The 13,734-nt window shown below is 47.4% G+C and overlaps 2 protein-coding genes across 3 annotated transcripts; both read left to right on the forward strand.

Moving 5' to 3' along the window:
* The first annotated feature begins 658 nt into the window (after positions 1–658).
* LOC101407950 (nascent polypeptide associated complex subunit alpha) lies at positions 659–12,452 on the forward strand. 2 transcript variants are annotated; one of them, XM_004429274.3, is made up of 8 exons: positions 660–798; positions 1,653–1,724; positions 10,282–10,367; positions 10,551–10,628; positions 11,123–11,269; positions 11,669–11,797; positions 12,015–12,137; positions 12,330–12,452. In XM_004429274.3, the coding sequence occupies exons 2-8, from the start codon at positions 1,655–1,657 to the stop codon at positions 12,342–12,344; spliced, it is 648 nt and encodes a 215-aa protein (XP_004429331.1). In that variant the 5' UTR covers positions 660–798; positions 1,653–1,654; the 3' UTR covers positions 12,345–12,452. The 2 variants fall into 2 exon arrangements, with proteins under 2 accessions (XP_087298314.1, XP_004429331.1); XM_087442188.1 differs by lacking the exon at positions 12,330–12,452 and having other exon boundaries at positions 659–798; positions 12,015–12,179.
* Positions 1,731–10,275, forward strand: LOC147914698 (nascent polypeptide-associated complex subunit alpha, muscle-specific form-like). The gene has a single exon (XM_087442187.1). The coding sequence runs from the start codon at positions 4,287–4,289 to the stop codon at positions 9,198–9,200; it is 4,914 nt and encodes a 1,637-aa protein (XP_087298313.1). The 5' UTR covers positions 1,731–4,286; the 3' UTR covers positions 9,201–10,275.
* Positions 12,453–13,734: the final 1,282 nt, after the last annotated feature.

Consider the following 13,734-nt stretch of genomic DNA (forward strand, 5'->3'; position numbering starts at 1 on the left):
CTCAGCATGGCCAGAGGAGCGGTGCGTCGGTGCGCACCCGGGATCCGAACCCGGGGCACCGGCAGCGGAGCGCACACACTTAACCACTAAGCCACGGGGCCGGCCCAAAGCATGAGTTCTTAATGTGGGGTCCTAGACCCCTAGAATGGATGAGTTTCAGGATATCTAAGAAGTGCCCAAAATAGCAGGCAAAGAGAATTGTATATGTGCCTATGTTCTTATTCCCGGGGAGAGGAATCTATACGTTTATAATAATTTCAACATGGGTCTAAACTGTGTATTCCAAAAACAAAATATTTGAGGTTTAACCTAGGTCACTGCTACCTTTCAATGGTGTGAATACAACTTCTGTGGTATTCGATATTGATACCTCATATTTTCCTGCATTATTTGAGAAAGGGAAGTCATGAAGTCGCAATAATACCGCTGTGGCCACTTTGCTGACCGGTGGGCAGAGGTTGCTTCTCTCATCACAGTCTCCCTTCTGGTATCAAAAAAGCTTCGACTTGGACAGGAAGGGGGCAGCTATCTAAGGACTGCGTGGCTCCCAGCAGAGAGTCCCTGCCAGGCCAGCGCATCCTGTTCTGAATTCTTACCCTTATTTAGACCTCGTCCCCACCCCCGTTTGGGAACAGCCGGACGAGTCGCTCGTTAAAGGAAGTGACTACCGGCAGCTCCTGACCCGGAATCGGATCCTGGCCCCGCCCCCCTCCGCCAGGCTTCTGTCTGCAACAGGCGTGGGTCACGCTCTCGCTCGCTCTCTTTCTGCCGCCATCTTGGTTCCGCGTTCCCCGTACAGTAAGTGCCGTCTTCGCCGCTAGTTTCTATCCGCAGCCATCCGCCTTTCTTGCGGGCTAAGCCGCCCCGGGGACTGAGAGCTAAGGAGAGTTGGAGGCTTTATGGGGCCACCGGCTTCCTACTTGGCTCTGGGAAGTGTGGCCTTGGGGCCTCCGACAAAATGGGGTCTGCGGTTGATGTCCTGGCAAAAGCAAGGCAGAAGGGCCGTGGGCCGGGCTCGGGGTCCAGGGCTGGGGAGATGGGAGCCGTTGAGGTGTTAGGGGCGGAAGCGGAGTGCGTCTGCTGTTGCGAATGGCTTCACGAGAACCCAGAGGAGGTTAAGGGGTCACAGCCTTGGAACCCCCACACACACCGTTCTTATTGTGAGAAGCGAGTGTTGGGACTTGTCATCCTCTTTGCCCCCCTGGTTCCCGAAACTCGGCACACGGGGTTCCTGCAGGCCCCAGCCCAGGCAGTGTGGATGTAGCGGGGGAGGTGGTTCACGGTAGCGTCTGAACTCTCCCACGGTCGGGAGCCAGACCGGGATCCTCTCCCTTGGGCTGAGAACGCTGCGGTGAGTGCTGCCTTTGTGGGATTTGGAGTGTGGGGCAAAACCGACCCCTGGGCACTAGGGAGACCGCTTTGCGGAGTGAAGAGGAGCGGTGGAAGAAGGGGATTCGCTTGATCAGAGATCTGAGGGTCACGTCATGTTCCTCATCTGTTCCCAGCTGCTTTGGGGAGGGTTGTCCCCAGTCACCTCTATGATTTTTTTTCTTAACAGTCTTCCGCAGAGTTTTTAAGAATACTTGACTCTGGGTTGGGCAGCAGAACGGATCCCAGTCAATTCAGGCCTCCTTTTTATTCCCTTCCCTCAGAAATGCCCGGTGAAGCCACAGAAACCGTCCCTGCTACAGAGCAGGAGTTGCCACAGCCCCAGGCTGAGACAGGTAGGTTCCCCTAGCCCCCTGGCCCTTAATTAGATTGTGAGGTTGATCCTAAGACCATTTGATGGATAAAGTGACAATGGGAATACACTTCCGTCTTTCAGAGTTAACTCTCATTAAAGAAGATCAGGCTGTAGCTTCACCAGGGAGGAGAGTCCACAATATTAACTGCTGTCCTGGAGGGACTTCATTAGGGAGTGGAATAAAAACAGTATGTTTAAAATGAAAAGCTCCCTGGCCTGCTTTGTAGGTTATGGCAACTGCCTCAAATGGAGCCCTGCTGTGGAACCGTCACCTCACATAGGAATACTGAGCGGGGAAGGGGCTCAGTGATTCTTAGCTATTGGAACTGGATGACACACTGGCAGGCCAGGGAGACCTGAGCTTTTGTGAAGTTGCAGCCAGCAAGTTGCATCAAGGTTTTAGATGGCAGAGCTTGGCGTTGTGCCAACATCACATGTCAGAATGAGATGTGTGCTGGTGGTAAATGTGTCCTGCTGGGCCCCAGGGCCCTCCTAGGTTGGTTAACTTGTTTTATGTAGTGGCACTGAGATGTATCTAGTGTTCTGGAATAGTGCCTGCATCAACAGCTTGTCTGGAACCCGGGATTGAAATAAAGCCTTCCTTTGACTGCTCTTCAGCTTTGAAATTAATGGATGTAGAACGTAGAGGAAAGCCAAGTTTTGAATTCTGGTTAAAAGACACCTCTATAAAACTTGATAGGGGGTAATGAAAAAAATTTTTGAATGATAATCTTCTTGCTGAGTCAGTTGGACAGAACCAAATGAAGGAAATCTTCAGGCTGTAACCTCCGTCCTCACTTTTTTTTTCTTATGGTAAATTTATTAATTTTTTAAAACTCTACTTGTCACTTAATGGTAATATCTGTCTCCTTCTGGAATTAAAATAGAGTTGTTTATAGTTGAAAGCATTAAGGTTGTCCTTCCCCACCTGTCTGATTTTAACAGCTGAAGGGATTAATACAGCTGCTAGAAAAGAAAAGGGGAGGGGGCCTCTGAGCTGGGGAATGAGCTATATGAAATCCTTGAACTACAAGAGACTTAAAGGAAGGGAAAAAATAAGATCGGTCTCTAAAGATCGTGTAATTTCAGTGCTAAACAAAACCTTAGAAATTCTCATTGAACAACTTGATTTTACAAATGTGGACACTGAAATTCAGATGAATTTAGAATAATCTGGTTTCAGGCTTCAAAATTAACGCCAGTTGCTTCTGAAACAGTCCTTACACAGTGCTGTTAAACTTATTCCTGAATAGTTGGACATTGCACAGTAGGTTTAATAATAATATTAAGGGCGTACCAGTGATAAACACTTGGAATTTTTTCTATAACTATAATTAAATAATTACTAGAATGAATGAGAAAAGTAGCTCAGGGAACTGGTTTGGGGCCTTACTACATCTTGAGGTCCAGTCAGAGGAAAACATTCTAAGTTTCAAATTCTGATTAATATGTTTGAGAGCATTTGCTCTGTAATCATAAGACTGACCTACCAAATCTCCAGGAAAAACTGGTTGAGCCACCTGTCTTGTGTACAGTAGGATACTCTAAGAACTTCAGAATTACTGGTTGAGTAAATTGTGAATTTGGGTGCCGTGGTTTTTTGTTTTTGTGTTTTGTTTTTTTTAATACTCCTTTCTAGGTGTTGAGCATTTGTTGGTCTAATCCTGTGTTATCCCTTGAAGAGCAGGCATGGATTTTTCCATCATTCAGAAAAGCTTTTGCTTAGCTTTTCTCCAGTGCCAAATATTGGTCTGTTTTGGCAGAATGACATACTTGTCCAGGTTGAGAGGTGGGGATCCAATGTATTGTCTCCACTCCAATTCCCTACTTCCAAAATAGAACCACAGTCTGGTTTTACAAGTTGGGTTACAGTTTCATAATACAGTCCCTACCCCTGTGACTAAGCTCTCTCCCTGGCAGTCTAATTCATCTTAGGTTGTTGTCTGAAGAGCTAACATTACCTAGGAAGGTCTGTAGAGATTATGGAGTCCAACCCATTTATGGTTGGTTTTTTGTTTGTTTTGGGTGAGTAGGTAAACTGAGGCATAGGGAGGCTAAGGACTTAGTATTTAATATTTAGTATTAAATTCTGAAGAGTTTCAACTTTAGGAAGAATTGAACTGTGCCAGACACCCCTTCCTAAAACTTTGTTCTAAGAGTTGGATTTTTCCTGGCCATAGTGGAAGCCTGAGTATATAAAGACCTGTTTTTTCTTATCCAGCTCTGATTGCCCATTGTTATCACCACTCACTACCTTCCTTGTTCCAGTTTTCAGTATCTGTTACAGTCAGTTTATGATCCTTGGGTGGACAGGATAGAACAGCTGTTTTTCTAGTGATTCTATGGCCTGTGAGAAAGACTTGGGGTTCATTTGAGGAGGGAAGGGGAAGGCACAACTGGGAAAGGGTGGAAAGCATGCTATTCCCAACCCACTCCTGGGCCTGTGCTCCCCATTTAGAGACTAATAGGCTGCTCTTAGACTAAAACTTTTAGGGTTATCTCAGCCCTAAAATAGTTTGCTTATTTTGGTAGAACTTGGGAAATGTGGGAGATGAGGAGAAGGATGTATTCTTACTTGACCACTGAAGTATGTTTGGGGAAGGTTGCTGTTGCCTGTCACCTTTGTCTAATCCTGTGTGGTGACTTTCATTCTCAGATTAAAAATTCCAGTGTTTCCTGTGAGGCATGTTGTACCAAGTTGGGCTGCATAACTCACGTTTGTTTTTTTCCTTCCTTTTCCTTTTTTATCCCCTTTTGCTTTTCTCCTCCAGCTGTGCTTCCTGTGTCTTCAGCTTTGAGTGTCACTGCTGCCTCAGGGCAGCCTGACCCTACCCTTCCCCCTCCTTGCTCCCTGGCCCCCCAACAATGCCCTCTGGCAACCCCTAACCAGCTTTCCTCATTCCTTTCTCCCTCTACTATTGCCTCAACTCCTTTTGAAGCTCCTTTTCCCCAGTCATCCTCTGGGATAGCCCTGCCTTTGGGATCTGCCCCTTCCCCCCCTGACACCCCAGTTTTCCTGCCAAACATAATAGGGCCTCCCATCTCCCCAGCTGCCTTAGCTCTGGCCTCTCCCATGATAACTCCAACTCTGAAAGGTGCCCATTCCTGTTCAGCTCCCTTGGCTCTGGTGGCCTTGGCTCCCCACTCAGTTCAGAAGAGTTATCCACCTAATCCTCTTAGTTCACCTCCTTCAGTTGCTATGGCGGAGTCAGGGTCAGTGACATCTCCGCCGGCTCCCACTGCATCCTCAGAACCAAAGACCTCTCCTATTCAAGCTCCCTCTGAAGTAGTCCTTAATCCAAAGGGTACTCCTATCCCTCCAGGTATAGTCAGTGCTGTTCCTTCGCATCTTATAACTCCCTTGGCCTCTGTTCAATCTGGAGTAGCCTCATGTCCTCAACCACCTGCCACTCCCCTAGCCATCACTTCCTCTCAGGCCAAAGGCATCCCTGTTTCCTCAGCTCTGACTTCTCCACAGAACCCTGTAAGCCTCAGCCTAAAGGGACCACTTAGTCCACCTGCTGCCTTATCTCTTCCAACCGAGACTATTCCTATGACTCCCAACGTCCCCCCACTTTTCCTCCCTTCTCTGGGCTCTCATCTTGCACCTTTACATCAGAGTTCTGTTGGTTCTCCTGTCCAACCTTTAAGTCAAACAGGCCCTAATGTTCTGTCAGATCCTACAGTGGATACCATTTCTGGAGATGATTCTTCCATAGGAGCCTCTTACCCTTCTCAGAGGTCTACAATTCATCCCCTTCCTTCCAGAAATGAGGTGGTTCCTGCTGCTGTGGGTGCTTTTCCAGTGGAGGCTCCCACTCCCCCTCTGGCTCTGTCTGTTGACAAAGCCCCCTCTACCATCACTAGCATAGCCTCCTACAGCCCCTCTGGCTCCTCAAATGTAGCTACCTCTTCTCCATTATCTTCTGCAGCCTCTCTCATTCTCAAAGGGTCTCCTAATGCCACTCATCATCAGCCTTTGGTGGCCCAGATTCCTGCTGCTTCTCCAGGGAGTCCAGGCTTGAAAGAAGCTCCTGTTTCCTCTTTTGGAACCACCCCGCTTATGAGTAATCCCTGTACAATTTCTGCAACACCTGCTGCCTTTGAGGTAGCTACTTGTGTCTCTCCTCCACTTTCATCAGGTCTTATAAGTAGTACAGACTCAGCTTCCCTTACTATGGCTCCCAAAGAGCTTCCTACTCCTCAAGTAACAACCACTCTGGGGATACCAGTCTCTCCTTTGCCAGCCCCTGAGGACCCCAAAAGTCTCCCTGCTTCAGTACTGGTAAAGTTCCCAACACAAAAAGATCTCCAAACTGTACCTGCTTCTCCTGTAGGAGCCCCTGTTTCACCAGCCCAGGCAGGACTCCCTACCAAGAAAGATCCTACTATACTACCAGTGGCCCTGGCAGCCCCTAAAAATACCCCTTCTCCCCAAAGTACATCACCTTCTCTGGAGATATCTCTTTCTCCTGAAGCCACTTTGGCAAAGAAAAGCCTTATAGAACCTCTCCCCGTAGTTAAGCCAGCCAGTACTACTCCCTCTCCTCTGGGTGTTAACTCCCCAACCTCTATAATCAAGACAGATCCTTATGCAAGCCCAGACCCCACTAGTCTGCTTCTCAAAAGTTCTCTCACTACCCCGACCATAGCTACATTTCCTTTGGAAAGTGCTTCCACCGCTGGGGTGGCTCCTACAACTGCCAAAGGTACCTCCACTCCTACAACTACAGACAGCCCTTTTCTAGAAGGAGCTGTCTCTTTAGCTCCTAAAACCCACCCAGCCGAGAAGAGTACTTCCCCTCTTACTGCTTTACCTTTGGTTCCTCCAGCCTCTGACAATTGCCTTGTGGCTCCAGCTATGACTTTATCCCTCCAGAATGATTCTGGTTCTCCAGCTACCATGTCACTGGCGCCTGAAATTCCCAAGTCTGAGCCTTGTCCATCTCTTCCCCCGGCTGGTACTCCTCGTCAAGGTGCAGAGAAAGTTCATGGTATCTCTTATACCTCAGCATTGGCACCTGTGGCTTCCTCTCCTGAAGGGTGCCCAACTGAGGACTCTGGTGCTTCTGTTACTGCATCTTCCAAAGGAACTTCCTTAGCTGACTCCCCACCTCTTTTAGGGACTAGTGTGTCTCCTCAGACTAAAAGACCTCCAACCAAGAAGGGTTCAGCTACTTCTACTACTCCCTTAACTCTTGCTCCTTCTGTTTCTGAAAGTGTACCTACTATCCCTGATACTCCTGCTGGAAATTTCTCATCCTCTGTTTCTCCAACTGAAGATTCCTTTCTTCCAGAGGCGAGTCTTTGTTTTCAAGTACCTAAAGAATCACTAGCCAAGAAGCATTCCCCTACTCCTCCTTCCCCCAAAGTGAGGCCAGCAACCTCCTCCCCTACAGAGACCTCCGCTCCCCTAGCTCCTCCCTCCCCCAAAGGAGCCCCAGCAACTCCATCCTCCAAAGAGTCTCCAGCTGCCCCACCTCCCAGAGGGCCCCCCACTGCCCCAGCTGTGGCTCCTCCCTCCCCTAAAGAGTCCCCAGCAACTCCAACTCCCAAAAGAGCCCCAGCCACCCCATCCCCCAAAGGACCCTCCACTTACCCAGCTGTGCCGCCTCCCTCACCCCAAGGGGGCCCAGCTACCCCACCTCCCAGAGAGGCCCCTACTCCCTCAGCTGTGATTCCTTCCTCCCCCAAAGGGGCCTCAGCAATTCCATCTCTCAGAGAGACCCCTACTTCCCCAACTATGACTACTTCCTCCCGCAAAGAGTCCCCAGCTACCCCACCCCCAAAAGAGGCCTCCACTTCCTCGGCTGCAACTCCTTCCTCTCCCAGAGGAGCCCCAGCAACCCCATCCCCCAGAGACTCCCCAGCTACTCCACCTCACAAAGGGGCCCCAGCCACTCCAGCCTCTAAAGAGCCCTCAGCTACCCCACCACCCAAGGGGGCCCCAGCAATTCCAGCCCCTAAAGAGCCCTCAGCTACCCCACCACCCAAGGGGGCCCCAGCAATTCCAGCCCCTAAAGAGCCCTCAGCTACCCCACCTCTCAGAGGGGCCCCAGCAACTCCAGCCCCCAAAGAGCCCTCAGCTACCCCACCTCCCAAAGGGGCCCCAGCAACTCCAGCCCCCAAAGAGCCCTCAGCTACCCCACCTCCCAAAGGGGCCCCAGCAACTCCAGCCCCCAAAGAGCCCTCAGCTACCCCACCTCCCAAAGGGGCCCCAGCAACTCCAGCCCCCAAGGGGGCATCAGCTACCCCACCTCCCAAAGGGGCCCCAGCAACTCCAGCCCCCAAAGGGGCATCAGCTACCCCACCTCCCAAAGGGGCCCCAGCAGCTCCAGCCCCCAAAGGGGCATCAGCTACCCCACCTCCCAAAGGGACCCCAGCAGCTCCAGCCCCCAAAGAGCCCTCAGCTACCCCACCTCCCAAAGGGGCCCCAGCAACTCCAGCTCCCAAAAGAGCCCCAGAAACTCCATCTTCCAAAGGGGCCCCTACTCCCTCAGCTGTAGTTCCTCCCTCCCCCAAAGAGTCCCCAGTCCCCAAAGGAACCTCAGCAATTTCATCCTCCAAAAGAGCCCCAGCTACCCCTTCCTCCAAAGAGACTCCCACTTCTCCAGTTTCAGTCACATGTCCCTTGGAGTCCATTGCCCCTCAGGCATCTAAAGGGTCCTCGATAAAGAAAGGCCCCACAACTCTCCAAGCAGCTGTTGCCCCAGCTCCAGAAAGTATACCAGTCATCCCAGCTCCCACTCAGAAAGGTCCACTGGCCAAGAAAAGTTCTGCTACTTTACCTCCTGTGTGCCTAGATCCCTCAGCTAAGAATGGTACTAGAGGACCCCTTCCTACAGTGGCTCCAGCCCCTCTACTGACGGTCTCCTCTCAGAAAGGCTCTTCTCCAAAAACTCTAAAAGCCCTCCCTATTTCTCCTGTAAAGGACAAAGATTCTCTCCATTCCCCAAAGGGCTCCTTGGCTCCTCCTGAGTCTGAGACATCTATCCCTTTAGCAGCAGCTGCCTCTGAGAAGGTCCTTCCTAAAGCTGGATCAGCATCTGTCTCTCTAGCACCCACCCCATCAGTCCCTCTGCCTCTTGCTCCCTCCCCAGTTCCCCCTCTGCTTCCTAAACAGCCATTTCTGCCCTCCTCACCTGGGCTGGTGCTGGAATCACCCTGTAAGCCCTCAGCCCCTGCTGATGAGGATGAGCTGCCGCCTCTGATTCCCCCGGAACCAATCTCGGGGGGAATGCCTTTCCAGTCGGTCCTCGTCAACATGCCCACCCCCAAACCTGCTGGGATCCCTGCCCCAACCCCCTCTGCCAAGCAGCCTGTTCTGAAGAACAACAAGGGTATTTGCCTTGGTTTGCCGTGTGCATGGTGTGTTGCCCACACCCCTCCTGGGGGCTACCCACCAATACTAACCCTAGGATGCGCCACTTCCTCCAGTATATCTGCTTGTGTTTGAACATAGAACACAGAATGATCATTTTAAATGCAAAAGCTTTGGGAATGTGAAACAGAATCTTGGTTTTCATCACCTCACATAGTCCATTGTGTATCATCTTGTGTAATGTGGTCCAGACTAACCCTGGGTCTGCCATCTTTTTTACCTAACTTATCTGACATTGAAAACCAAGACCTAGTAGACCTTTAGTTTGCTCTAATCTCTACCACATCACTAACCTTGTCCCTGGGCCTGGGATTTGCTAAAATACTGGGAAATCTGGAACTATTTGAATATCTTTCACTTCTTAGACTTAGTAATGACCAGCACCCAGGGACTCCCTTTTCTTAAAAGACCTATTTTTCCTAGCCTGAGAATGGTGCAGGTATACGCTTTTTTCCCTCGGTAGTCTTTACTGATGCTTGGCCTTCCAATTGAGGGAAACTTAAAATATGTGAATTATGTTTGGAAGAAATGGGAAAGGCCACACGACAGTATCCAGTAGAAGTGACTGTTAGAACTGTAGGTCGGCATCATTGAGAATCTTCAAGCCATGTTGATTAGATCAAAGTGCTGGGGTAAGTGGTTTGAAAATAAGGCTAAATGTGTGTACACAACTGCTTCTGGCCTCCCCCAACCCAGTTTAAAGGATGCGGGGTAAGATCCTCCCTGGTCTGCCTCTACAATGTGATCTTATTGTTTTTTCTCTTAAGTGTATCTGGAGACACCTTGTCTACCAGAACTTTTCTGGGGTGGTTGGGCTATTGGATAGAATTTGGAGTTACATAGGTCATTGATGTTTGCCTATGCCAAGAAGTGAAGACCTTGAGGGAAAGGAAGCGGTTATAGTATATAAACTGCTTGGCTGTATCTAGTCATTACCTTTAATTTCCGGGGCTGGTTCTTTAATGGATGTGTACACACTAGTTTGTGACTAAATTGGGGGCTGTCAAGCTGGCTTCACACAAATCAGTTGCTTTACGTTAACTTTGCGAGGTCTAGCGTAAGTCAGTGAGTGACCTCTAGTCCAGGCAGGCCATGGTGAGGTGCCTCCTGTTTATAATCTCTACTATAAAATAGTAAAAGTTATTTGTCATCTTAGGGTCTGGAACAGAATCTGACAGTGATGAATCAGTACCAGAGCTCGAGGAACAGGATTCCACACAGGCAACCACACAACAGGCCCAGGTGAGTATTCTCTTATTCACTGGGAGAAGTACTGGAGTCAAGGAAACATGGTAGAACCAGAGTTGATAGAGAAGCTGACTTATGTGTTTGGAGCTATGAACCTTCGTAAAGGGAAAACCACATGTGGATTGCGGTATCCAGGTCTTACGTTCCAGTTTACTCATAGCTGTTTTATCTTCTTAGCTGGCAGCAGCAGCTGAAATTGATGAAGAGCCAGTCAGTAAAGCAAAACAGAGCCGGAGTGAAAAGAAGGCACGGAAGGTAAAATTTTAAGTTAGAAACAAGGATTAAAGTTTCTGATGAAGCAACTTTAGAGAGGGAGGACTGTAGTGGGGCTCTTGGTAATGGTAGAATCATGTTCAGTTAAAGTAACAGAAGTTACTATGGCAGAAAACCCAGGAGTCCTGGAAAGCAATTCTGTGTTCTTTTCGTGTGTGTGAGGAAGATTGGCCCTAAGCTAACATCCATTGCCAATTTTCCTGTATTTTTTGTATGTGGGACACCGCCACAGCATGGCTTGACAAGTGGTATGTACGTCCATGCCCAGGATCCAAACCCTCGAACCCCAGGCCACCAAAGCAGACCGCGCAAACTTAACCGCTATGCCACCAGGCCAGCCCCAATTCTGTATTCTTATATAAAATTTTCTTAGCCCGGGAAAAGGCTTTGCTTTGGATATAGTATTGTTATGTGCCTTACTTCCTAAAGCTGCTTCTACTAAAGTTGAAAACCTGATGTTCTTTTCTGTTCCTTAGGCTATGTCCAAACTGGGTCTTCGACAGGTTACAGGGGTTACTAGAGTCACTATCCGGAAATCTAAGAATATCCTCTTTGTCATCACAAAACCAGATGTCTACAAGAGTCCAGCTTCAGATACCTACATAGTTTTTGGGGAAGCCAAGGTAAGGAAAGTTTTCTTGGGAGTTGCTCTACCAGGCTTTCTCAACCTCAGCACTATTGACATTTTGGGTCAGGTAATTCTTTATTGTGGAAGGGCTGTCCTGTGCATTGTAAATGTTTAGCAGCATCACATCCAGTTGTGATAACCAAAAAAATCTCCAGACATTTGACAGATATCCCCTGGGAGACAAAATCACCCCCCAGTTGAGAACCACTGCTTTAGGCTTAAGCTACTTGTCTTTCTACAGTGTTACATAATCTGAGTGAGGACAGACTATTTAAAGATATGTAGTAGGTTAACCTGAAGTGGGTTTAGAGTGTAAGTTTGGAAAAGATATGATTTCTTTCATTTACTGCATACTGATCTACTCACATGAATCTCTGTATTTTCTGCCCTGTAGATCGAAGATTTATCTCAGCAAGCACAGCTAGCAGCTGCTGAGAAATTCAAAGTTCAAGGTGAGGCTGTCTCAAACATTCAAGAAAACACACAGACTCCAACTGTACAAGAGGAGAGTGAAGAGGAAGAGGTATACAAGGAAATCTTTTATGTTTTTAATCCCCTCCAGATAGTATTATGTTTGTATTGATGGGTGGATTTTGTATTGTTTTAGGCTCTTGAACCCCATTGAGTTAAGTACTTTTTGAGTTATATTAAGAACTAGATTCAAGAAACTCCTGGCTCCAAAGAACTGCTGAAGTTGTTCTTGCCTGTAGTTTATTAAGTGTTTTTCCTCTCTCTGTTAGGTTGATGAAACAGGTGTGGAAGTTAAGGACATAGAATTGGTCATGTCACAAGCAAATGTGTCGAGAGCAAAGGCAGTCCGAGCCCTGAAGAACAACAGTAATGATATTGTAAATGCTATTATGGTAAGTGTCCAAGCCTTTATTCCTTGACTCCCTCTGCCTTGACCAATTAGGGGTGACTTTCTTTTCTGTGTTTACTATCAGCCAATTAGGAAGCCTCATTCTAAAGCCTATTCTGAGTTGCATCAGGTTTTAGTGACCTGAATGCTCTCAGTTTTGTCTGTGACTACCTCTGATGATCTCTTTCTCTTACAGGAATTAACAATGTAACCATCTGAAAACGAGGACTTTTTTTGGTGTTTCAAGAGTATCTGCAGCTTGGTTTGAAATTTGTACTGTTTCTATCATTAATAAAGTTATGGCTTCTTGTTGGATGAACTCATTGGGTGCTTGGTCTCTTCCCCCAAAAAAACATGAAGGCTGTAGAAGTGAGAACACATTTATTAATTACTCTTAAGACCTCAGCTTCAGTTGAAAAGGTTTAGTGCCACAGAGTCCCCACTTAAAATCGCTGCCTTTTCACCTCTTGTCAGAAGGTATTGTACTAGGCTGTTAGGACCTTCTTGTCTTCAGAGAATACAACTTAATTGTAAAGTTTCTTGTTTCCAATTTCTTTCCCAGATGTTAACCGTTAGCAAATCCTGATTCTTCTTTATTTAATAATAGCCCCTTCTCTGACCTACAATCTTTCCGAATATATCTGGCCCCTGTGAGAAGCAGTTGACATTGGTTACATCTTGACATGTAAGAGCTTGGTTGGTACAGGGTTGGAGAGGGTGCCTAATGGATGTGGGTGAAAGGACTGTACTTTGTAGAAAATGGAAAGGTATCTCATAAAGGAGAGGATTTTGACTATTGTATACAGTGCAAACGCTCTGCACTTTCATATACACTAGACAGACATATTTTAATCTACAAAGTAAATTATGTTAGGGTAGCTGTAATTATGCTAGTGGAAACCAGAACTGTACCAGGCAAACTGATAACATGATTAGCCAGTTTATGATATTGAGAGCTCTATTAGACATCCTAAGAATAAAATTTCTGAGTTTGGGTTGTTAGAAAATGTTTTGGGGGAAAGCAGAGGACTAAAATTTAGAAATAGGAAGGCTACAAGTAAACGTAAAGCGCAGGGCCTTTTCGTTGCGGTAGACTATTCTGGAGAAGCGCAAGTTGACATCTGGCTGAGAATGATGATGTACTTCCATTTAACTGGGGTAGAACAGGTCAGATCATTTGATGAGCAAAAGTCTCAGGAGGCTAAAGAAAGGCCCCTTGGCTGCCAAATCTGAGTCAGTCCAGTAATTCTCTTTTCAGAAAGGAATTTAGTGATGTTGACTCCTAATTTCTTCCCCCTTCTCAACAGTTAACAAACTGCCAATTCTTGGTTACTTTTTAGAGAAGTATCTTGTTCATGGCTGTTCCTATCACCAGTGCTGTAGTGTTGTTTCTTCCCACCTCAAGGACCTTGCTATTGCTACCTCTTCTTTTCTTCTACCATTCATTAATTCCTTTCCCTCAACTGTTTTTTTTCCACCACACTTGAAATACTTACTTTCTGTCACAGAATGATTACATATTTGTTTCTCAAATTAGGGAGTGTATAGTTTGAAAAAACCTTTTGAAGAGGAATTACTCCTGGTTCTCAAAACTGATTAAA

The sequence above is a fragment of the Ceratotherium simum genome, chromosome 17 (genome assembly GCF_057802395.1).
Source record: "Ceratotherium simum simum isolate JZ-2026a chromosome 17, ASM5780239v1, whole genome shotgun sequence".
NCBI classification, from domain to species: Eukaryota; Metazoa; Chordata; class Mammalia; order Perissodactyla; family Rhinocerotidae; genus Ceratotherium; species Ceratotherium simum.

Excerpts from the sequence above, each read along its gene's own strand:
- LOC101407950 (XM_087442188.1), top strand. The coding sequence starts at position 1,655 with ATGCCCGGTGAAGCCACAGAAACCGTCCCTGCTACAGAGCAGGAGTTG. Across the intron at positions 10,368-10,550 it reads CAACCACACAACAGGCCCAG|CTGGCAGCAGCAGCTGAAAT; the intron begins GTGAGTATTCTC and ends TTATCTTCTTAG. Across the intron at positions 11,798-12,014 it reads AGGAGAGTGAAGAGGAAGAG|GTTGATGAAACAGGTGTGGA; the intron begins GTATACAAGGAA and ends TCTCTCTGTTAG.
- LOC147914698 (XM_087442187.1), top strand. The coding sequence starts at position 4,287 with ATGTGGGAGATGAGGAGAAGGATGTATTCTTACTTGACCACTGAAGTA.